The sequence below is a fragment of the Dermacentor albipictus genome, chromosome 10, assembly GCF_038994185.2.
Source record: "Dermacentor albipictus isolate Rhodes 1998 colony chromosome 10, USDA_Dalb.pri_finalv2, whole genome shotgun sequence".
NCBI lineage: Eukaryota > Metazoa > Arthropoda > Arachnida > Ixodida > Ixodidae > Dermacentor > Dermacentor albipictus.
In genome coordinates, this window is record NC_091830.1 from 89427646 (window position 1) to 89442542 (window position 14897).

Genomic DNA, 14897 nt, shown 5'->3' on the forward strand with positions numbered 1-14897 from the left:
ACTTGGGATGTTCCTTACCTGCTAGAAGGACGCTTCTGAAAAAAACTCCTAGCATAGATGCCGGAATCTTTCGATAGTGCGCATTCAATGGGCTGACATCTCGAACGAGGTGTTGTCCTAACGCTTTACCCTAAGCCGACATGAGTTGAGATACCGCTCAGCACGAATTTCGCAATTATCTGTGCCCCAACATTGCTGCATAAAGAAACGTTTCGATTATTTTGACGGCATGACGTAATATCATATCAACATACTCTTCTTCTTTGTATTGTGACCCGAGTTTTAGAAGCTCCTGGTAGCGATGGTTTTCTTGAATCCAGAAGATGTGCTCAGCAAACGATGAATTTTCACTGAGCAATGGAACCTGAAAAACATTATCAACTATCTGAAGTTTCAACATTGCGGCCATCTGCGTCAGAAACAGTGTGTACGTTGACCGAAATAGCTGTCACGGACAGTCACTGGTTAAAAAAAGCTAGTTGGCAAGACATTCTACAGCAAAACTTTTACTGTGACTAATTGTGAGTAAAATATGTGTGTTTCGTAAGGACCGCTACAAGCGTCCACTCAAAACAAGGACAAAGAAATATTTAGGGAATCACTGGAACCAGCGTAACGTCGTGGCGACTGAAATTTTGACATTCAAGCAGATATATGTAGGTACAGTGAAAAAATTCTTTTATTAGGCACATTGTGTCGAGTTGTGCAACTGAAGTTTATATAGTGCATTGTTTTAAAACAGTAGGGCATATCATTATGAAATTTTAGTAGGGACAAATTCTTCACACAGGGGAAAAATGTCGCAGCTTCGCCTGAAAGGCAAACTATCGATGGCGATAGCAAATTAGTAGACAGCTACACGAAGTAAGGATAGTAGTTTTATCGGCCGCAAAAACTTGGAGACGTTCGCTTACTAAATGAATTCACGAGCATGGTGTCAGTGCGCACTACCAAACATGGATACGTCATACTCGATGAGCGCGGATGCTCGCTGTCAAAATGCTGAGGTGAGCAAGCGTGGCAGCAGCAGCGAGCGAAGTGACCTTCGTGCTGTCTATCGCGTCAACGCAAACAGCACGCACCAAGGTATGAGCCGTCTGCAGATCCCTTTCGAGATACGGCGCGCGCGGCCGTGCATAATACGCGCTTGTTGGCCCAGTCGAAGCCACCCCCCCCCCCCTCCCTCCCGCGCTGCCTCCCCGGTTTCTTCCATATATGGCGCGCGAAATTGAGCCACGATCATCAATTACCATTGCGCCAGGTCGCGGAATGCGCAGTTGCTGTCGAACCACAACGCCGCCCCCTACCTCCCTCCCTCCAATCCCCCCCTGGCCTTTCGCGCGACAGAAGCCGGCGCATTCCCTCTCCGCTTCCTCCCTTTGCGCGCGCCGGATTGAGTCGCAATTGTTAGCTTCCCTCGCGTGTTCTCTCTTGCACGTACAACATACAAGGCGCGACGACGGTGTTATCGCCCTTGGACTTTACACTGAACATCACGGCGACAGCGACGGCAAAAATGCCCCTTGAGTGTCTACATAATTGCTATCGCAACAGAAAGAGAGAGAACAATGTATTTCAAATGATGGCTCTAGACTTATTTGGAGAAGTTGGTCAAGCACGTTCAAGAACTTTCAAGTCTGCAAGTAGTTTCTGGATTCCACAGATAATTGCTAAATTTGGCCCGACTGCGTTCTCCTTGACGCTTGCACGTAACTAAAACGTTTGCTGCTTGTACCTATAAGGGGTATTCCAACGAAAAGTTGAATAAATATTACTTGTAATAAGGATACGTGCAACAAAAATATTTTAATTGGAGGTGTATTGGAGACGTCGCGGAAAATGTCCGAATCGCTACCGCAACCTACGGATGCTCGTTCTAGTATCAAATTCAATGTTAATGTTAATTCTGTAAGCACATGGCTCGATATTTACGCTTGAAACTCTGCAGTCGTGTACCAGAGAATCTCTACTCTGACCAACAGCCGTTCAAAGTGTCATCCTGTTAATCATAAGTGATCACGCGTTCAACGCTATCGGCGCTTTGGCAATGTGAGCGCTCCTGTTCGATGAGACAGAGCTCCATGGATTTTAGTCTTAACTGGCCCAAGCATACGGAACAACAAATACGCCTACATATGTTGTCGTATGAGTTGCATCAAATTAGGTCAAGTCCTTCTTTATGCACCACCTACCTGTATAGGCCGTAATTGACTGTCGTGGGAACAATCACATAAAGAAATGAGTTACTCACAAATTTATAGAGCTCGTTCACTGCGAGGTTGTCTAGCATCCAGTCAGGATAACCAATCACTGTTTCCATTTTGGCCAGCTGAAATGGTTTAAAATTGCCGTAAAGAGGGGCTTAATTATAGGCGGGGAATCGCAGAACGGCGCCCGGAAGAGAAAGACCTCACTCTCTGGGCCGCCTTGGTCTTCATAGAATTCGTCATCCACTTGTTTTCAGCGATGATCTTTCCGAATGATGCCTTGACGAAGTGCATCATCTTCAGCACCTGTTCAAACAAAGTTCAGGGGAAGGACGTAAACGAGTTATATATGTGCGCCAATTAGGTCAAAACTTCTCACGTTATTCCTGTCGTACTTGTCAAAACTATTCTTAATGTACAAGCTCGCCCCCGCACTGAGCATGGCGTCCGGTTTGAGTAGTTGTTTGATGCAGGAAGCGGCGACGTGATTGCTCGCAGATGAGCGTGTCGTGTTGGTCGCATTCAATTTATACGTCAAGTACAGGTCGTGTAGGGCAGTCCCTTCAGCCTCAGCCAATGACCGAAGGTAAGTCCAGATGACGTAGTTCTTGACAACATTCCTGAAAGAGACGGGAACAATCCAGCACACGAAAATAATGGCGCTCAGACCTTTCTCAAAGGACAAATTTTCGTTTCCCTACTCAGATCCAAACTCGTTAAATGCGCTCGCGAAATCATAGAGAACAGAGCGCGTTCCTATGTCTCTTAGTATCCACTTGCATTTCACACATCAAGGAAGTTGCAGTCGCCGACGAACTTTCGACAGTCCTAGTGAATCTGTAGTTCAAGTGGCTCGAGCGAAGATTCAAGTTTCCTTCATGTGCGATGAAATTTTCCTGTGAGACTTAAATGGGATGTCGTATAGATCGATTACGAGAACTATTTCGTGTGTGAAGGGTGCACCTGAGCACCTTCTATAAGTGGCTCACTACATTAAACCTTGATTTCCCTTCGAACAGTAAGATCATTACAGCCCTAAAACACTACTACAAATATGTTTCTGACGCCAACACTTCGAGCTAATCATTTAATATAGTACAAACGGTGATTTAGGATTGAGTTCGCAAGTATGAGCATGAGCCACGGGACGAAAGTGTATACTGACATTTTCAAGAAGCAATACCCAATCACAATCCTGCCCTGGAGTGAAATGTCGTGAGCAGTAAAGCACCAGCTAACAAAATTGGACAAAAGACACCATAACGAATTGTCATCGCGTTTACGTTACTACTGACATAGCCTGTCCCTTCATAGAAATATTTGTTAGGGGTTTGTACATTCCATCGAAAAAAATATTTAGAGTCCTTGCACCTAAGAACACGATGATGATGTGTCTTCTTGAAATCTGCGGCCCCACGTATGTCGTCACAGGAAAAATGCAAATGCGAATGTCACTCACGTGTTGTTCACACTGCTCATGAACTTCCGCAAGCCTGCATAATAGTCAGGATATTTCAATATGATACGAATACCATCGTCTAAAGTGGCGTTGATGACGCCAAGTTCTTTTTGAAGCATTGTCCGTAATGTAAACTGCGACGTGAAAAAAAATGCAATAAGTCATCTGGCACGTTTCTATAGTGACACGTGTACTTATCCTTATCGGGCAACCACGTTTCGCTGCTTAACAACTGTAATCGCACAGCGAGGGACGCGCCTGCATGTATCCGACGTTTCTGGAAAGTTATCGACGCTTCTATCCGCGTGTCTGTTGTCGCCGAACCTTGTGTTATCAGATTTCATCGCGTGACACGAATGGTGTAGAACTTTGTGGAAGACACGCGGGTTCCATCAGTTAATCTGGAACATTCGACGACTGATCTATAAAAGGCGACGCGCTTGAGCCGCTGATCAGATTTTCGACGATCGCCGACTGTGTTCGCCGCTATCGTTGTGCTTTAAGTGTAGCCTCTTTTGTGGGCACAGGTTCGCCCAATAAAAGCTAGTTTTGTCTTTCACAGTACTGCTACTGTGTTCTTTCTTCACCGTCACTACCATGTGACATCTGGTGGAGGTGCTAGTGCGTTCATGTACCGAACGCCCCCGCAAAGCCGCGATCCAAGCCCGAAGCCCGAGGACAAAACCGACACCGTCCAAGACCAGCGTGCTAGCCACAGACTGCAAGGACTGCCCCCAGAGCACGGACTTCTACCTGAGGCGACAAAGAAGATCGCGGTCAAGACAACCTCAATGGCTGCCCCAGCGTCGAATGGGGAACCAGCGCTGGCCAGGAGGCGCTACGACATTTTTCATGCGTTACTAAAATATGCTGAAACCGTCCGATAGGGAGGCTACGAAGATGGCACGACATATTTAACGATAAGAAACGTGCGCCTGTATCAATGTTTGCCTAGCCCGATGCGGCCAGCCAAGTTCTGTCCATGGCCATGCGTGCTGCGTAGAGCGCATGCGCTGCTACGTCCTAGCACGTCGGTTCCCTGCCATTTGAGGAGCCGTGAAAAGTGTGACTCAAGACAATCGGCGAATTTGCTGACACGAAATCACTGCGTGTGCTTCTGGAAACTGTGTCTACCGCTCGCTAGGCTGTGTGTTACGGCGCTGCTGTCGGCACGTGAAGCTTCAGCGCTGGTTGCCCATAGGAAGCCGTGGTGTTTGAACTCGCTGAATGCTGAATCAGAGAATAGATTCCACTTATAGGTCTTATATTTACACGTGCACTTGGTTATATTTTTCGGGTGACCACTTTTTCACCGTCTAACAAATGTTATCGTTCAGCGCGAGAAGCGCCCACATGTATCCAAAGCTTCTCGAATGTAATCGATAGTTTTGTCTGCTGTCTGTTATCACCGAAGCTAGTGTAATGTGATTGCGCATGCAACGCGAATTGTGCAGAACTCTCTGGAAGACACGCGGACACCAGCGATCACTATGGAACCTTCGATGACACATGTATGAAAGCCGACTGGCTTAACCGGCAGATCAGATCTTCGACAATCGCCGACCGTATTCGCCACTATCGCTGTGCTTTGAGTGTAACTTGCTTTTGTGGGCACACGATCGCCCAATAAAAGGCTAGTTTTGTAATTCACAGACTTGCGGCTGTATTATTCGCCGTCGCTACTCCGTGGCAATGTACTGCTTTGTGCTTATTGCTGCTGCACTGCTCCGTGAAACTGTATTTTCATCATTTGCCTATTCTGCATGTCACTAAACTTCGTTATTGATGCGATTTTAATGCGATTAGCTTTCTTCACGTACTACACGTAGTTTTCAGGGACGGGCGGTCTATGTGTGTATGGAACCGCTTTCCTGCCAATCTGGGTCACAAGTAGTCCATGGTCGAATGGGTTGTGCACCGGGCCGATGTGCCGAGTGAACAGGGTTTGAAACCAACCGTGGGACCAATTTGAGTACCTGAGTATGTGGCCCTTAGTTCCTTTGCGCCGCTCTTCAGCGTACCTGGTTGACGCCGACATGGGTTACTGGGGATGCGCCTCAGGATATGTGGCACTGATGAAGTATTGACGTAATCGTTCTTCGAAAACCCGCAAGGTGTTGAGAAGTAACTAATAAAGAAAAAATTAGGCACCCACCCAAACGTAGCGAATTGCAGCGTTAGGCAACATTGCCATCTTGCGGGTTTTCTCGCAGAACTATTACGTCAAACTCTGGTCTTTGCTTCGAGTTGTCGCTCCATTCGACTTCGCCCTGCCATCTGCTAGCCGCCTGGCTAGCTCAGATGGTAGAGCGGCTGCCCCAGAGCGGCGGTGGTCCCAGGTTCGCGTCCCGGACCGCGACGAATTTTTCTTCAACTGCGAGGCTTTTTCTTTCGAGGAACCTGTAAGGTCGCTCTGATTGTTCGGGTTCTTAAGTCTCACGAATCGGCCTCGTGCTTTGTGTATAGAGAGGGGGTTCACTTCCCCCCATGTCAGCGGAGCGACAGTTGCTTTGTTATGCGGGGTCACAGGCAACGCGCGGGGTTGGGTGACGCGTCGCGGCAGGTGCCAGGCGGGCGTGTGCCGATTCCTGGAAGTCAGTATTGTGCGCACGATGTTGGCAGTCCGCCGACGGGTCACACAGACCAGCCTTGAAACGAACCGCTGTACAAAAGGTATTGTGGGTCTGGCGCCCGAGTCCCTGACTAATTGGAGGCGCCGCCGAGGTTAAGAAGGACTTAGCAACTCTGACTCCGTGCCGCATGCAGTGAGCATGGACCTAATCCTCTACGCCTCCGGAACGTAATCGCCAGCCTTGTTGTTGGGTGCGACTGCCTGCGTGGTGTCTAAGACCAGCTTACCGTGCACGCTGTAGGAATGCGGTGCACACGTAAAGAGTGCATTCGCACGACGGCGTCTTGGAAACACGCACTCAAAGAACTTTGTCTTGTAGACAATAAGTTTGAAGGACAAGGAGGGTCATCCGTCTCCCAGACGGCCAAACTTTGAGTACAGCGGCACTTCGTGGTGCCGGTGCCCCTGCTTCCGAGACATTTGCAGCCTAGACGCCGTTGGCATTTGAAACGGTCTGGCGATAACTTGTTCGGGCCTGGCGTGTTTTGCTGAGCCGGTCACTCACTACGGAGAAATGAGAGGGCAACGGAGTTTTGGCGAAGAAGGAAAAGAGCTTTGTTTTCCAATATGTTTATTTTTAAGAGTAAGCCCATCCCTGTGGGTTGTGGCTTAACAAACGGTTGACTCTGATTGGCAACTGAACCTGTGGGACGGGCCAACGGCCCTACCGCCTTTTTTCTTTGTATATTTGGGCTATAAAAATCGGGACGACATGCTGTCCCTCAGACTTGGCTGAAATCAGGATTGCTGATAGATCAGTGAGCCTCCGTACTATGTACGTTAAAACGAGTCTGGGCTCTAACAGTCATTGAGGCAGTAGAAGAGTGAGACTTTGTTTCTCAATTGTTCAAGTTTGTAATGTATTTGTTTTACCTGCCATGTATATAGAAAAGTTTGCCTATAAATGTTTCTTGTACATCTGACCTCATCGTTTCCTGCCTGCGTTTGACCAACAACTGCCGATCATCGTCCGATAAGCTTCAAGTTCCAACGGTGAAGCGAGGACGGAGAACGAACGAAACTTTACTGAACCCGTATGGGTTTCCTTTGTAGCAATTTGCTACGTTTGGGTGGATGCCTCATTTTCCTTTTATTGATGACTTATTTCCCTTTAATGAACATCTCTGACGTTGACTTAGAGCCCTGTGTATGTGCCACTCGGTTCCGCATCTGTGGCAGCTAGGATGCATCGATACTACGTTATGGTTTCTCAGCCGACGTGGTTAAATAGGAAATCAAAACCTGCGCGTATTTTCTTGCATCGGCTATATTTCGAACTTCACTTAGCGCTACACATGCCTGAACTCACGACGACGAATACGTTCCTTGGGCAATATATCACGCGCGTTTTCTTTGTGCGTTGAACATGAAGCCATCTAACGGACGAGTGTTGTTAAGATGAACGTTAGCTTTTGCCTGAATTGTTGAAATGCACGTACGACGCTGAAATTACTACATATGCAACCTGTGAACTGATTTCAATTTCATTCATTGCAAAGAATTCCGCGTTCTATGGGCTTTTGAGAACGGATATGCTATGGTAGGCTGTGAAAAGAAAAATGATGATAATGAAGATCCTGGTATGAAGGAAAACAATAACAGCTGCATCATAAATGTCACATGAAATACAAAAGACCGGTACCAAATTAATCGGTCGTTTGAGATGAGTTACAAATACAATGCGAAACGTAGTAAAACATTGAAGAAACAATGCTGTTATCATAACACTCACATTAGGTGAAGAGACTTCGGTGCCCACGGATGTCGCGTTTATTTCGATTCTCTTTAAGTTAGTTCCGTCGGAAATCTGAAACAAAATAACCACGTAAGCTCGAGTACAAGGCGTGTAAGTAGATGTTGTGCCTTTGATAATAAACTTGCACTAAACCGTAGCTCACGCCTCGTAAAGTATATTGCATGTGCGCAACACGCGCCTGGTATCTCTTACCTTGGCAACTTTCTGTTCGAAAGTCAAAATGTCGTTCGCAATTAGCGCGCTTTCCTCCTCCGTCACATTGGCCCTTATTAGCCTGATTGTTTCGGCAATGAAGTCTTTGTAGCGTCCGTACTGTTCTGCCGTGATGTTTTCAGACGTTGATACTGCCCGACCAGCTTTCTTGGAATTTAAGATTTCGGAAAACAATTTCTTTTCAGTGGATGCGCTAGAAGCGAAAAAGAAGTTGGTCCGCTTTGTGATCTGCAAGAGAACGCCAGTGTGTTATTATGGCGAACTCACTGACGCAGCGCCATTGCCATGCTTTAATAGTCGACATAGTAAAACTCTTTTCATGTTGAAAAATGATCAGGGTCTAAGTGATGGGGGAAGAAGAGGGGGAGGGGAAGGTCTGCTTAGAATTGCTGTCAAGCATGCGGCTTCCTTGACTAAATAGTTATTTTTGTTTTTCGCCTTTTCATTTGTCGAAACAAAGTAAAACAAACAGCGGCACTTCCGAGCATTTTCGGTCTCACTGTATGAGTGCAAGACGTGAGCGCAATTTTAGCAACTGGCTTAATTCCATTTGGCATTCTTCAGCGCGAAAAAGGACAGCAACACAAAAAGGAAGGACACAGGACTAGAGCTGTCCAACAACTGACGTCTACGAAGAAAAAATAACGAAGAAAAAAGGGAAGCCGTCATCTGCTCATCAGCTGCCATATTCTCAACTAACTCAGATGATTCCAAAATGAGCAACTCCTTTATGCGACTGTTGTGCCAACGCGCTGATTCGGACTTGTGCTCAGATATCTGAGAAAGAAATTCTTGTGGGCCTCGACTTTTTAGCGATGGATGACTTGATTGTGACAGAGGGCGCCCGTTCGTAGAATTGAAAACGTCACACTTCCTTTTTTTTTACACATTTTTGCACAATAGAGAACCTGTATTGACTAGAGAATGCAAACATTTTACATTTACCTCAAATGTCGCTTCACTATACCGCATGCAATGTGGCACCTTAAACGTGTGCGTTATAGTTAAACACTGAGGTGGGGAGAATACGATTGGTTGGTATAGATTTTCATTTATACGAGTATCAATAATAGCTCTCTCACTCGCAGTTTAAGCATCTCATGGGGAAAAGTATTTCGTATTCCATTCACCATTGAAGTATCAGAATTTAGTATACCGAAATCATTTTTATTTTGTAATGTTTCCGTTGGATGCACGCTTTGTTCACGTTTTTCAGCCAAATACAAATAATTAAAACCACTGACCAGTGCTTGCACAAAACCTTAACGACTGAGTTCCAATATGATCCCGGTTTAAGACCCTAAAAGCACCCTCTTTTTTCATAAATACTGTAAGAGTGTTGTATTTATATCTTAAGGCAAAGGATGCATACCCTACAACTATATTACACTTGTAAGTATTGAAATTTATAGCTCAGTAAAGCGGCTTGTCTTTAGTCTGGCTCTGATGTAGCCTATGCGGCCTGGCATTGCTGACTCAAGTTCAATATCATAAAAAAGTCTTTTACTTACAAAGTTAATAATACTCCAATTCAGAGCGTTAGTGAATATAAATACCTTGGTCTTGTTTTCACACCCAGTATGTCTTGGTCGAAGCACATAGATTTAATAACCTCAAAAGCCCTGAAAAAGTTAGGCTATCTGCACCGCACATTGACCACAGCCCCAAGAGATACTAAACTACTCATGTATAAATCACTAATCCGGCCTATACTCGATTATACTTCTCCCGTCTGGAATCCACACAAACAGTGCCACATTAATCAAATTGAGGCCATCCAAAAGAAAGCGATCCGCTTCATATGTCGTAGGTACGATAGGGATTTTTCGCCGTATACCGCGCTTTCATCCCTAGGCTTAGAAGCGCTCTCAGATCGCCGACGCACGGAATCACTGAAGTTTTTGTATTGCGTCATTAACTCTTCTTGCCGTATATCTTCGGATAACTACCTAACTCCTGCGAAACCATCTAATACTAGAAGTAACCATCACCTAAACATCTCACCTTATTTCGCCCGTACGGCCACATTTAAATACAGTTTATTTCCCCGTGCAATCGAGTACTGGAATTCTTTGCCTGGCCATTGAATAGTTTTGGTTTGTGTTTGTTTGTATTGTTCGTATTGGGCCTGTATTGTTTACTATTTTCATTTCTCTGCCTTTCACACCCACTCCTGCAATAGCCCGATCGGGCTGCAGTATGTACAAATAAATAAATAAATCAAATAAATCAGTTTTAATCCTGAAAACAATGAAGAAACAGATCTAAAGCTTTCTCAAGACCTTGCGATTTACAGACAAATCTGTGCGCGAAATTAGGACATTTCTTCGTGCTGCTGTGTTTAATTTCTATATAATATTTATTTATTAATTCATTCCTTTTCAAACCAAAAGCAGCTCCTCCTCAACTGAATAGGTATCCTGACAATTTGGCAACTCAATCGCGAAAAAGCAATCAGAGAGCAAACGTTTTTCTTGTTAAAAGAAATCAAGCTTTCCCAAGACGTTTCGATGTCTATGACTGTAATATAAAGTGCACCATGCATATTGAAAAAAAAAGAAAGCTTTGTAATCTTGTGGGTCCAGTAGCAAGGATGAATAAAGCTTTCGGCGCTAGGAATAATACCCTCGCCTCCTCAATTGCGCACATTCAAACCCTAGAAGTTGTACATTAGACAATGTTCACTGTCGTCCTTTATGAAAGGGAACACGCGAGCGCGTGGCCTGCGCTCTGCGGCGGTTGCCCGCAGCGCCATCAGCCGACAGCTAAAGAAAGCACGTCCGCTTTTGGCGTCATCTATTGGCAAACAAAATAACCAGTCATGGCCGGTGGACAAGCGCTGCTAGATTATGCTCCCTCACCGCTCGCGCAACGGGCGATGCCTGCAGCGCGTCGTCTGCTGGTGACAAATCGAGCGTGGTGCACGAGCACGATCGAAACGTAGAAGCTCTGTCTCCCGCCTTACGCCTGTTGCGCTTCGCCTAAACTAGAGCTACATAGGTGAGGGCGATGCACTCAGCGGAAGGTTTGGTTGTGGTTTGCTTTTTCGAAAGTGTATCACTGAACGTCGCGGAAATTTTCCTTCGAGGCAGATTCCCACTTACCCGGAAAGTACTTGCCTGTCGGCAGAGGAAGTTTTCTGTCGTTTAGTATATCTGCACTTGATGCTATAACGCCATGCACAATCAGAGCACCCTGACCGTGATGATAGCGAAGGTATATTGCTACGTAAGAAACTTGAAGCAAAAAAAAATGTTAGAAATGTTTGTAAATATTTTAATGAATCTTGTATCTGTAATGTAAAAGACGCGAGCACAAAATGCAAAAACAGATATCAATACATTTATTGACATAAAAGATACACGTATATTTTTCTTTTGTATTGAGCACCAAAACAAAACAAAAGTCTGAAATACGTTGTGTCGACGCACTTCTCCGTACCTCGTGCCGTCCCCATTTGCTGCGACGACAGCTGCCATTCTTCAGGGTAGCGAGTTATACAAGGTGGCCGTTAGTGATCTGTTGCTTCTCAGCCGCTTCCACTCCTTTGTGACACCCCAAAGCTCGTTGGCCCATAGTCCGTGCAGACCGAGCCGCCAGCGCAGTATTCAAAAGGCCCCGGACGTTCTCAATAATGTTAAGGTCTGGAGACTGGGGCGGCCACCTTAGAGAGTCGATTCCACGATCCTCGAAAAAGCTTGTCACCCTTCCGGTTGTGTGTATGGGCGACTTGTCTTGCTGGAAGATGTAAGCACCTTCCGGGAAGGGCCCATTCAGCAATCAGGGCACCATCACGTCGTCCGCGATTGAGCAGTAGGCGGCAAACGTGAATCTGTCCTCTATGCGGACTAGTGGACCAAGCCCTTTTTTGGTCACGAGGCCCCACACGCACACTGCTGAACGCCCACTTGCAGCCACTCGCTGGAGGTATTCTGGTCTGTAACTGCAGAAAAGTATCATTAGATCATGCATTGACACCAAACCAACAGTCACTCAACTTATCTCGTATACCCTTCCTTTACGCCAAACATGCGGTATTCCGCTGTGCTACATGGCGCGCGATATTATCGCCGGCTGCTCATGTATACGTTTCGTACTGTTTTAGGTTTTTATTCACTTTCCTATTTCTTTCAAGTTATTTTGCTATTTTCCATTCTTTCATATAGAAACAGCAATTGGGCTGGTGGTGTGCCTCTGTTTGTGGCAGTTGCCAGCCTACTGCCTCCTCTTCCGTGTCTATACTTTCAGCATGGGCTAAAGCGTCTTTCAATGCGAACTAATACTGATGAGCGTAATAATACTAGTAATATTAGAGAACGCAACTACAATTTAATGCTGGTGAACGTAATCTAACACCGTGCCTTGAATATCAAGTTCTCTCGGGCATCTACGCCAGAGAGAACATGATAGGCTACAATATCACACAATGCATAAAGAAGGGTAACCGCCCGGTAGAGTTTTTTCAGCATTTCTTACAGTGATATAATTACCGTTAAGGATAAAACGTCACCTACCGGCGGTTTTCTGGGCGCCACACTCTGTCTCTGGTCCCACCGGGTCGTGAATGAACCTTCGTCGGTGAATACAACATTTTCCCAGTCGGAGGTAATCCAATCTGCGTGATTCTTCCCAAACTGCAGGCGTTTGGCTTTGTTGGTGCCTCGAAGCAGTGTATTCCTGCAAGCAATCCTCTTTTTGAGACCAGCTTCGTCGAGGCGGCGCGTCGCAGTCGTCTCGCACGCCCTAATGCCAAGTTCCTTCAGTACTTCAGGGACTGTTGTCTGCGGCTTCAGTGCTACTGCAGCCACAATCACGCGGTCTTCGTATTCAGTTGTTGCCCGAGGTCAGCGCCTGTGCCGAGCGTCCTTCACACGGCGTTCCGTCTTGAAGGCCTGAACGATCCTGTTTGCTGCTTTTAGTGGCCTCCTTGTAGCTGATGCAATGACCTACCTCCTGGCCCACAAAAATAAGGAATGAAACTACACATGCCCCTATCCCTTTTTATCAAGCCAGTACGCAAGGCGTTCAGCATCCTACCTTTCCCTCTCGTAGTATTTTGGAGCCCATATTTACACGTATGAACTAGTACATTATCACTGCTAGCTTTACCCCGGCATTCTTAAATGGTCATAGACTCGAACTTGGTCCACCGACCGAACTGATCATAGCGCTGCCACTCGGCTGAAAACCATGCAGGGGTTTTGAACGACTGCTGCCGATTATCGCACACACAGTGACCATTTAGCCGAGGGGAATCGCTACCGTCGTCTTTTTTTAACTGCACGCGCGGATTCGCGCGGACGGAAACGCTCGAATTCGGGGGTTAGTGCCATGCAAGGTTGGTTTGAAATTTATCCTCGAGCGAGTCTAAACTGGTATTTCTACATTCATTCCCGATGCAGGGACAATACAACTGAAGCTAAGCATATTTCCATGAAAATTCACACCTTTATTCCCTGGAGAACTATAATGCTGCATACTGTGTTCTTGGAAATGTATTCAGTTGTGGCTTAAGCAAACGCGAGTTCTACGACGAATCCATAGAGCTCGCATGATAGTGTATCACTGAATGAATGATACAGAGTATCATTCAGTTATAGATAAAGAACAACCAAACCTTCCGCTGAGTGCATCGCCCTCACCTATATAGCTCTAGTTTAGGCGAAGCGCAACAGCCGTAAGGCGGGAGACAGAGCTTCTACGTTTCGATCGTGCTCGTGCACCACGCTCGATTTGTCACCAGCAGACGACGCGCTGCAGGCATCGCCCGTTGCGCGAGCGGTGAGGGAGCATAATCTAGCAGCGCTTGTCCACCGGCCATGACTGGTTATTTTGTTTGCCAATAGATGACGCCAAAAGCGGACGTGCTTTCTTTAGCTGTCGGCTGATGGCGCTGTGGGCAGCCGCCGCAGAGCGCAGGCCACGCGCTCGCGTGTTCCCTTTCATAAAGGACGACAGTGTTCATATCTTAGTACTATGCTAAGATGTCAACCAAAGAAAAAATATTTATTTGGTAACATCGCTCTTGCAAATATTTCAGTGATACCAATAAATTCGCCGATCTCAATATAGGTGGAGATCGGAGATCATATTCATAACATAGTGCACACGTACTACGTGATCACCAACAGTTAACCGTTGAATTATGTGTTCTTTGTCGACGTAGTATGGTCATTGACAAGACACAGACACTTCGTACCATTCTATTCCGCCCACTTTTTGCCTCAATACTCCTGCTCCTGTATTGATATACATTAACCACTGCGTGATGTATTGCTGACGTTGGCGTTCACTGATTCTGCTGTATTACTTGCCAAGCGTTTTCATTTCGCAGCGAACCCGTTAAGAAGTTCCTCAACAGTTTTCTTGCCCCAGTGAAAGCAGGCATGCGGTGACGTGATCGATATCAAATGTAAATGCAACGCAGCGTGTTTTGGAGCACCTAATTCGCTTTGAAACGTAAGAACAGATGATTACTACATAAAAGTTGTATTGCTTGTATTTAATTCAAAGGGACGGTAACCGTGGCATTGAACCGTGGCACATGCAAGTGCGGCAGTGAACCGTGGCACATGCAAGTGCATGTGCCACGGTTCTTTGAACTCGTAATTCCTTAATTTTGTTTCTCCT

General features: G+C 46.1%; 1 protein-coding gene across 3 annotated transcripts in view; it reads right to left on the reverse strand.

The window, feature by feature from the left end:
• LOC135910237 (neprilysin-2-like) overlaps window positions 1–14897 on the reverse strand; it is a 55284-nt gene that overhangs the window by 17622 nt on the left and 22765 nt on the right. For all 3 annotated transcript variants that reach the window (XR_010566955.1, XM_065442290.1, XM_065442288.1), the window contains 7 exons: window positions 8247–8495; window positions 8031–8105; window positions 3667–3800; window positions 2587–2827; window positions 2415–2513; window positions 2252–2329; window positions 255–364 (listed from right to left, as the gene is read on the reverse strand). Coding sequence is in view for 2 of the 3 variants with exons in the window: in XM_065442290.1 (XP_065298362.1) it covers window positions 255–364; window positions 2252–2329; window positions 2415–2513; window positions 2587–2827; window positions 3667–3800; window positions 8031–8105; window positions 8247–8495 (986 nt within the window). In the remaining variant the exon portion in view is untranslated. The remainder of the gene's footprint in view (window positions 1–254; window positions 365–2251; window positions 2330–2414; window positions 2514–2586; window positions 2828–3666; window positions 3801–8030; window positions 8106–8246; window positions 8496–14897) is intronic.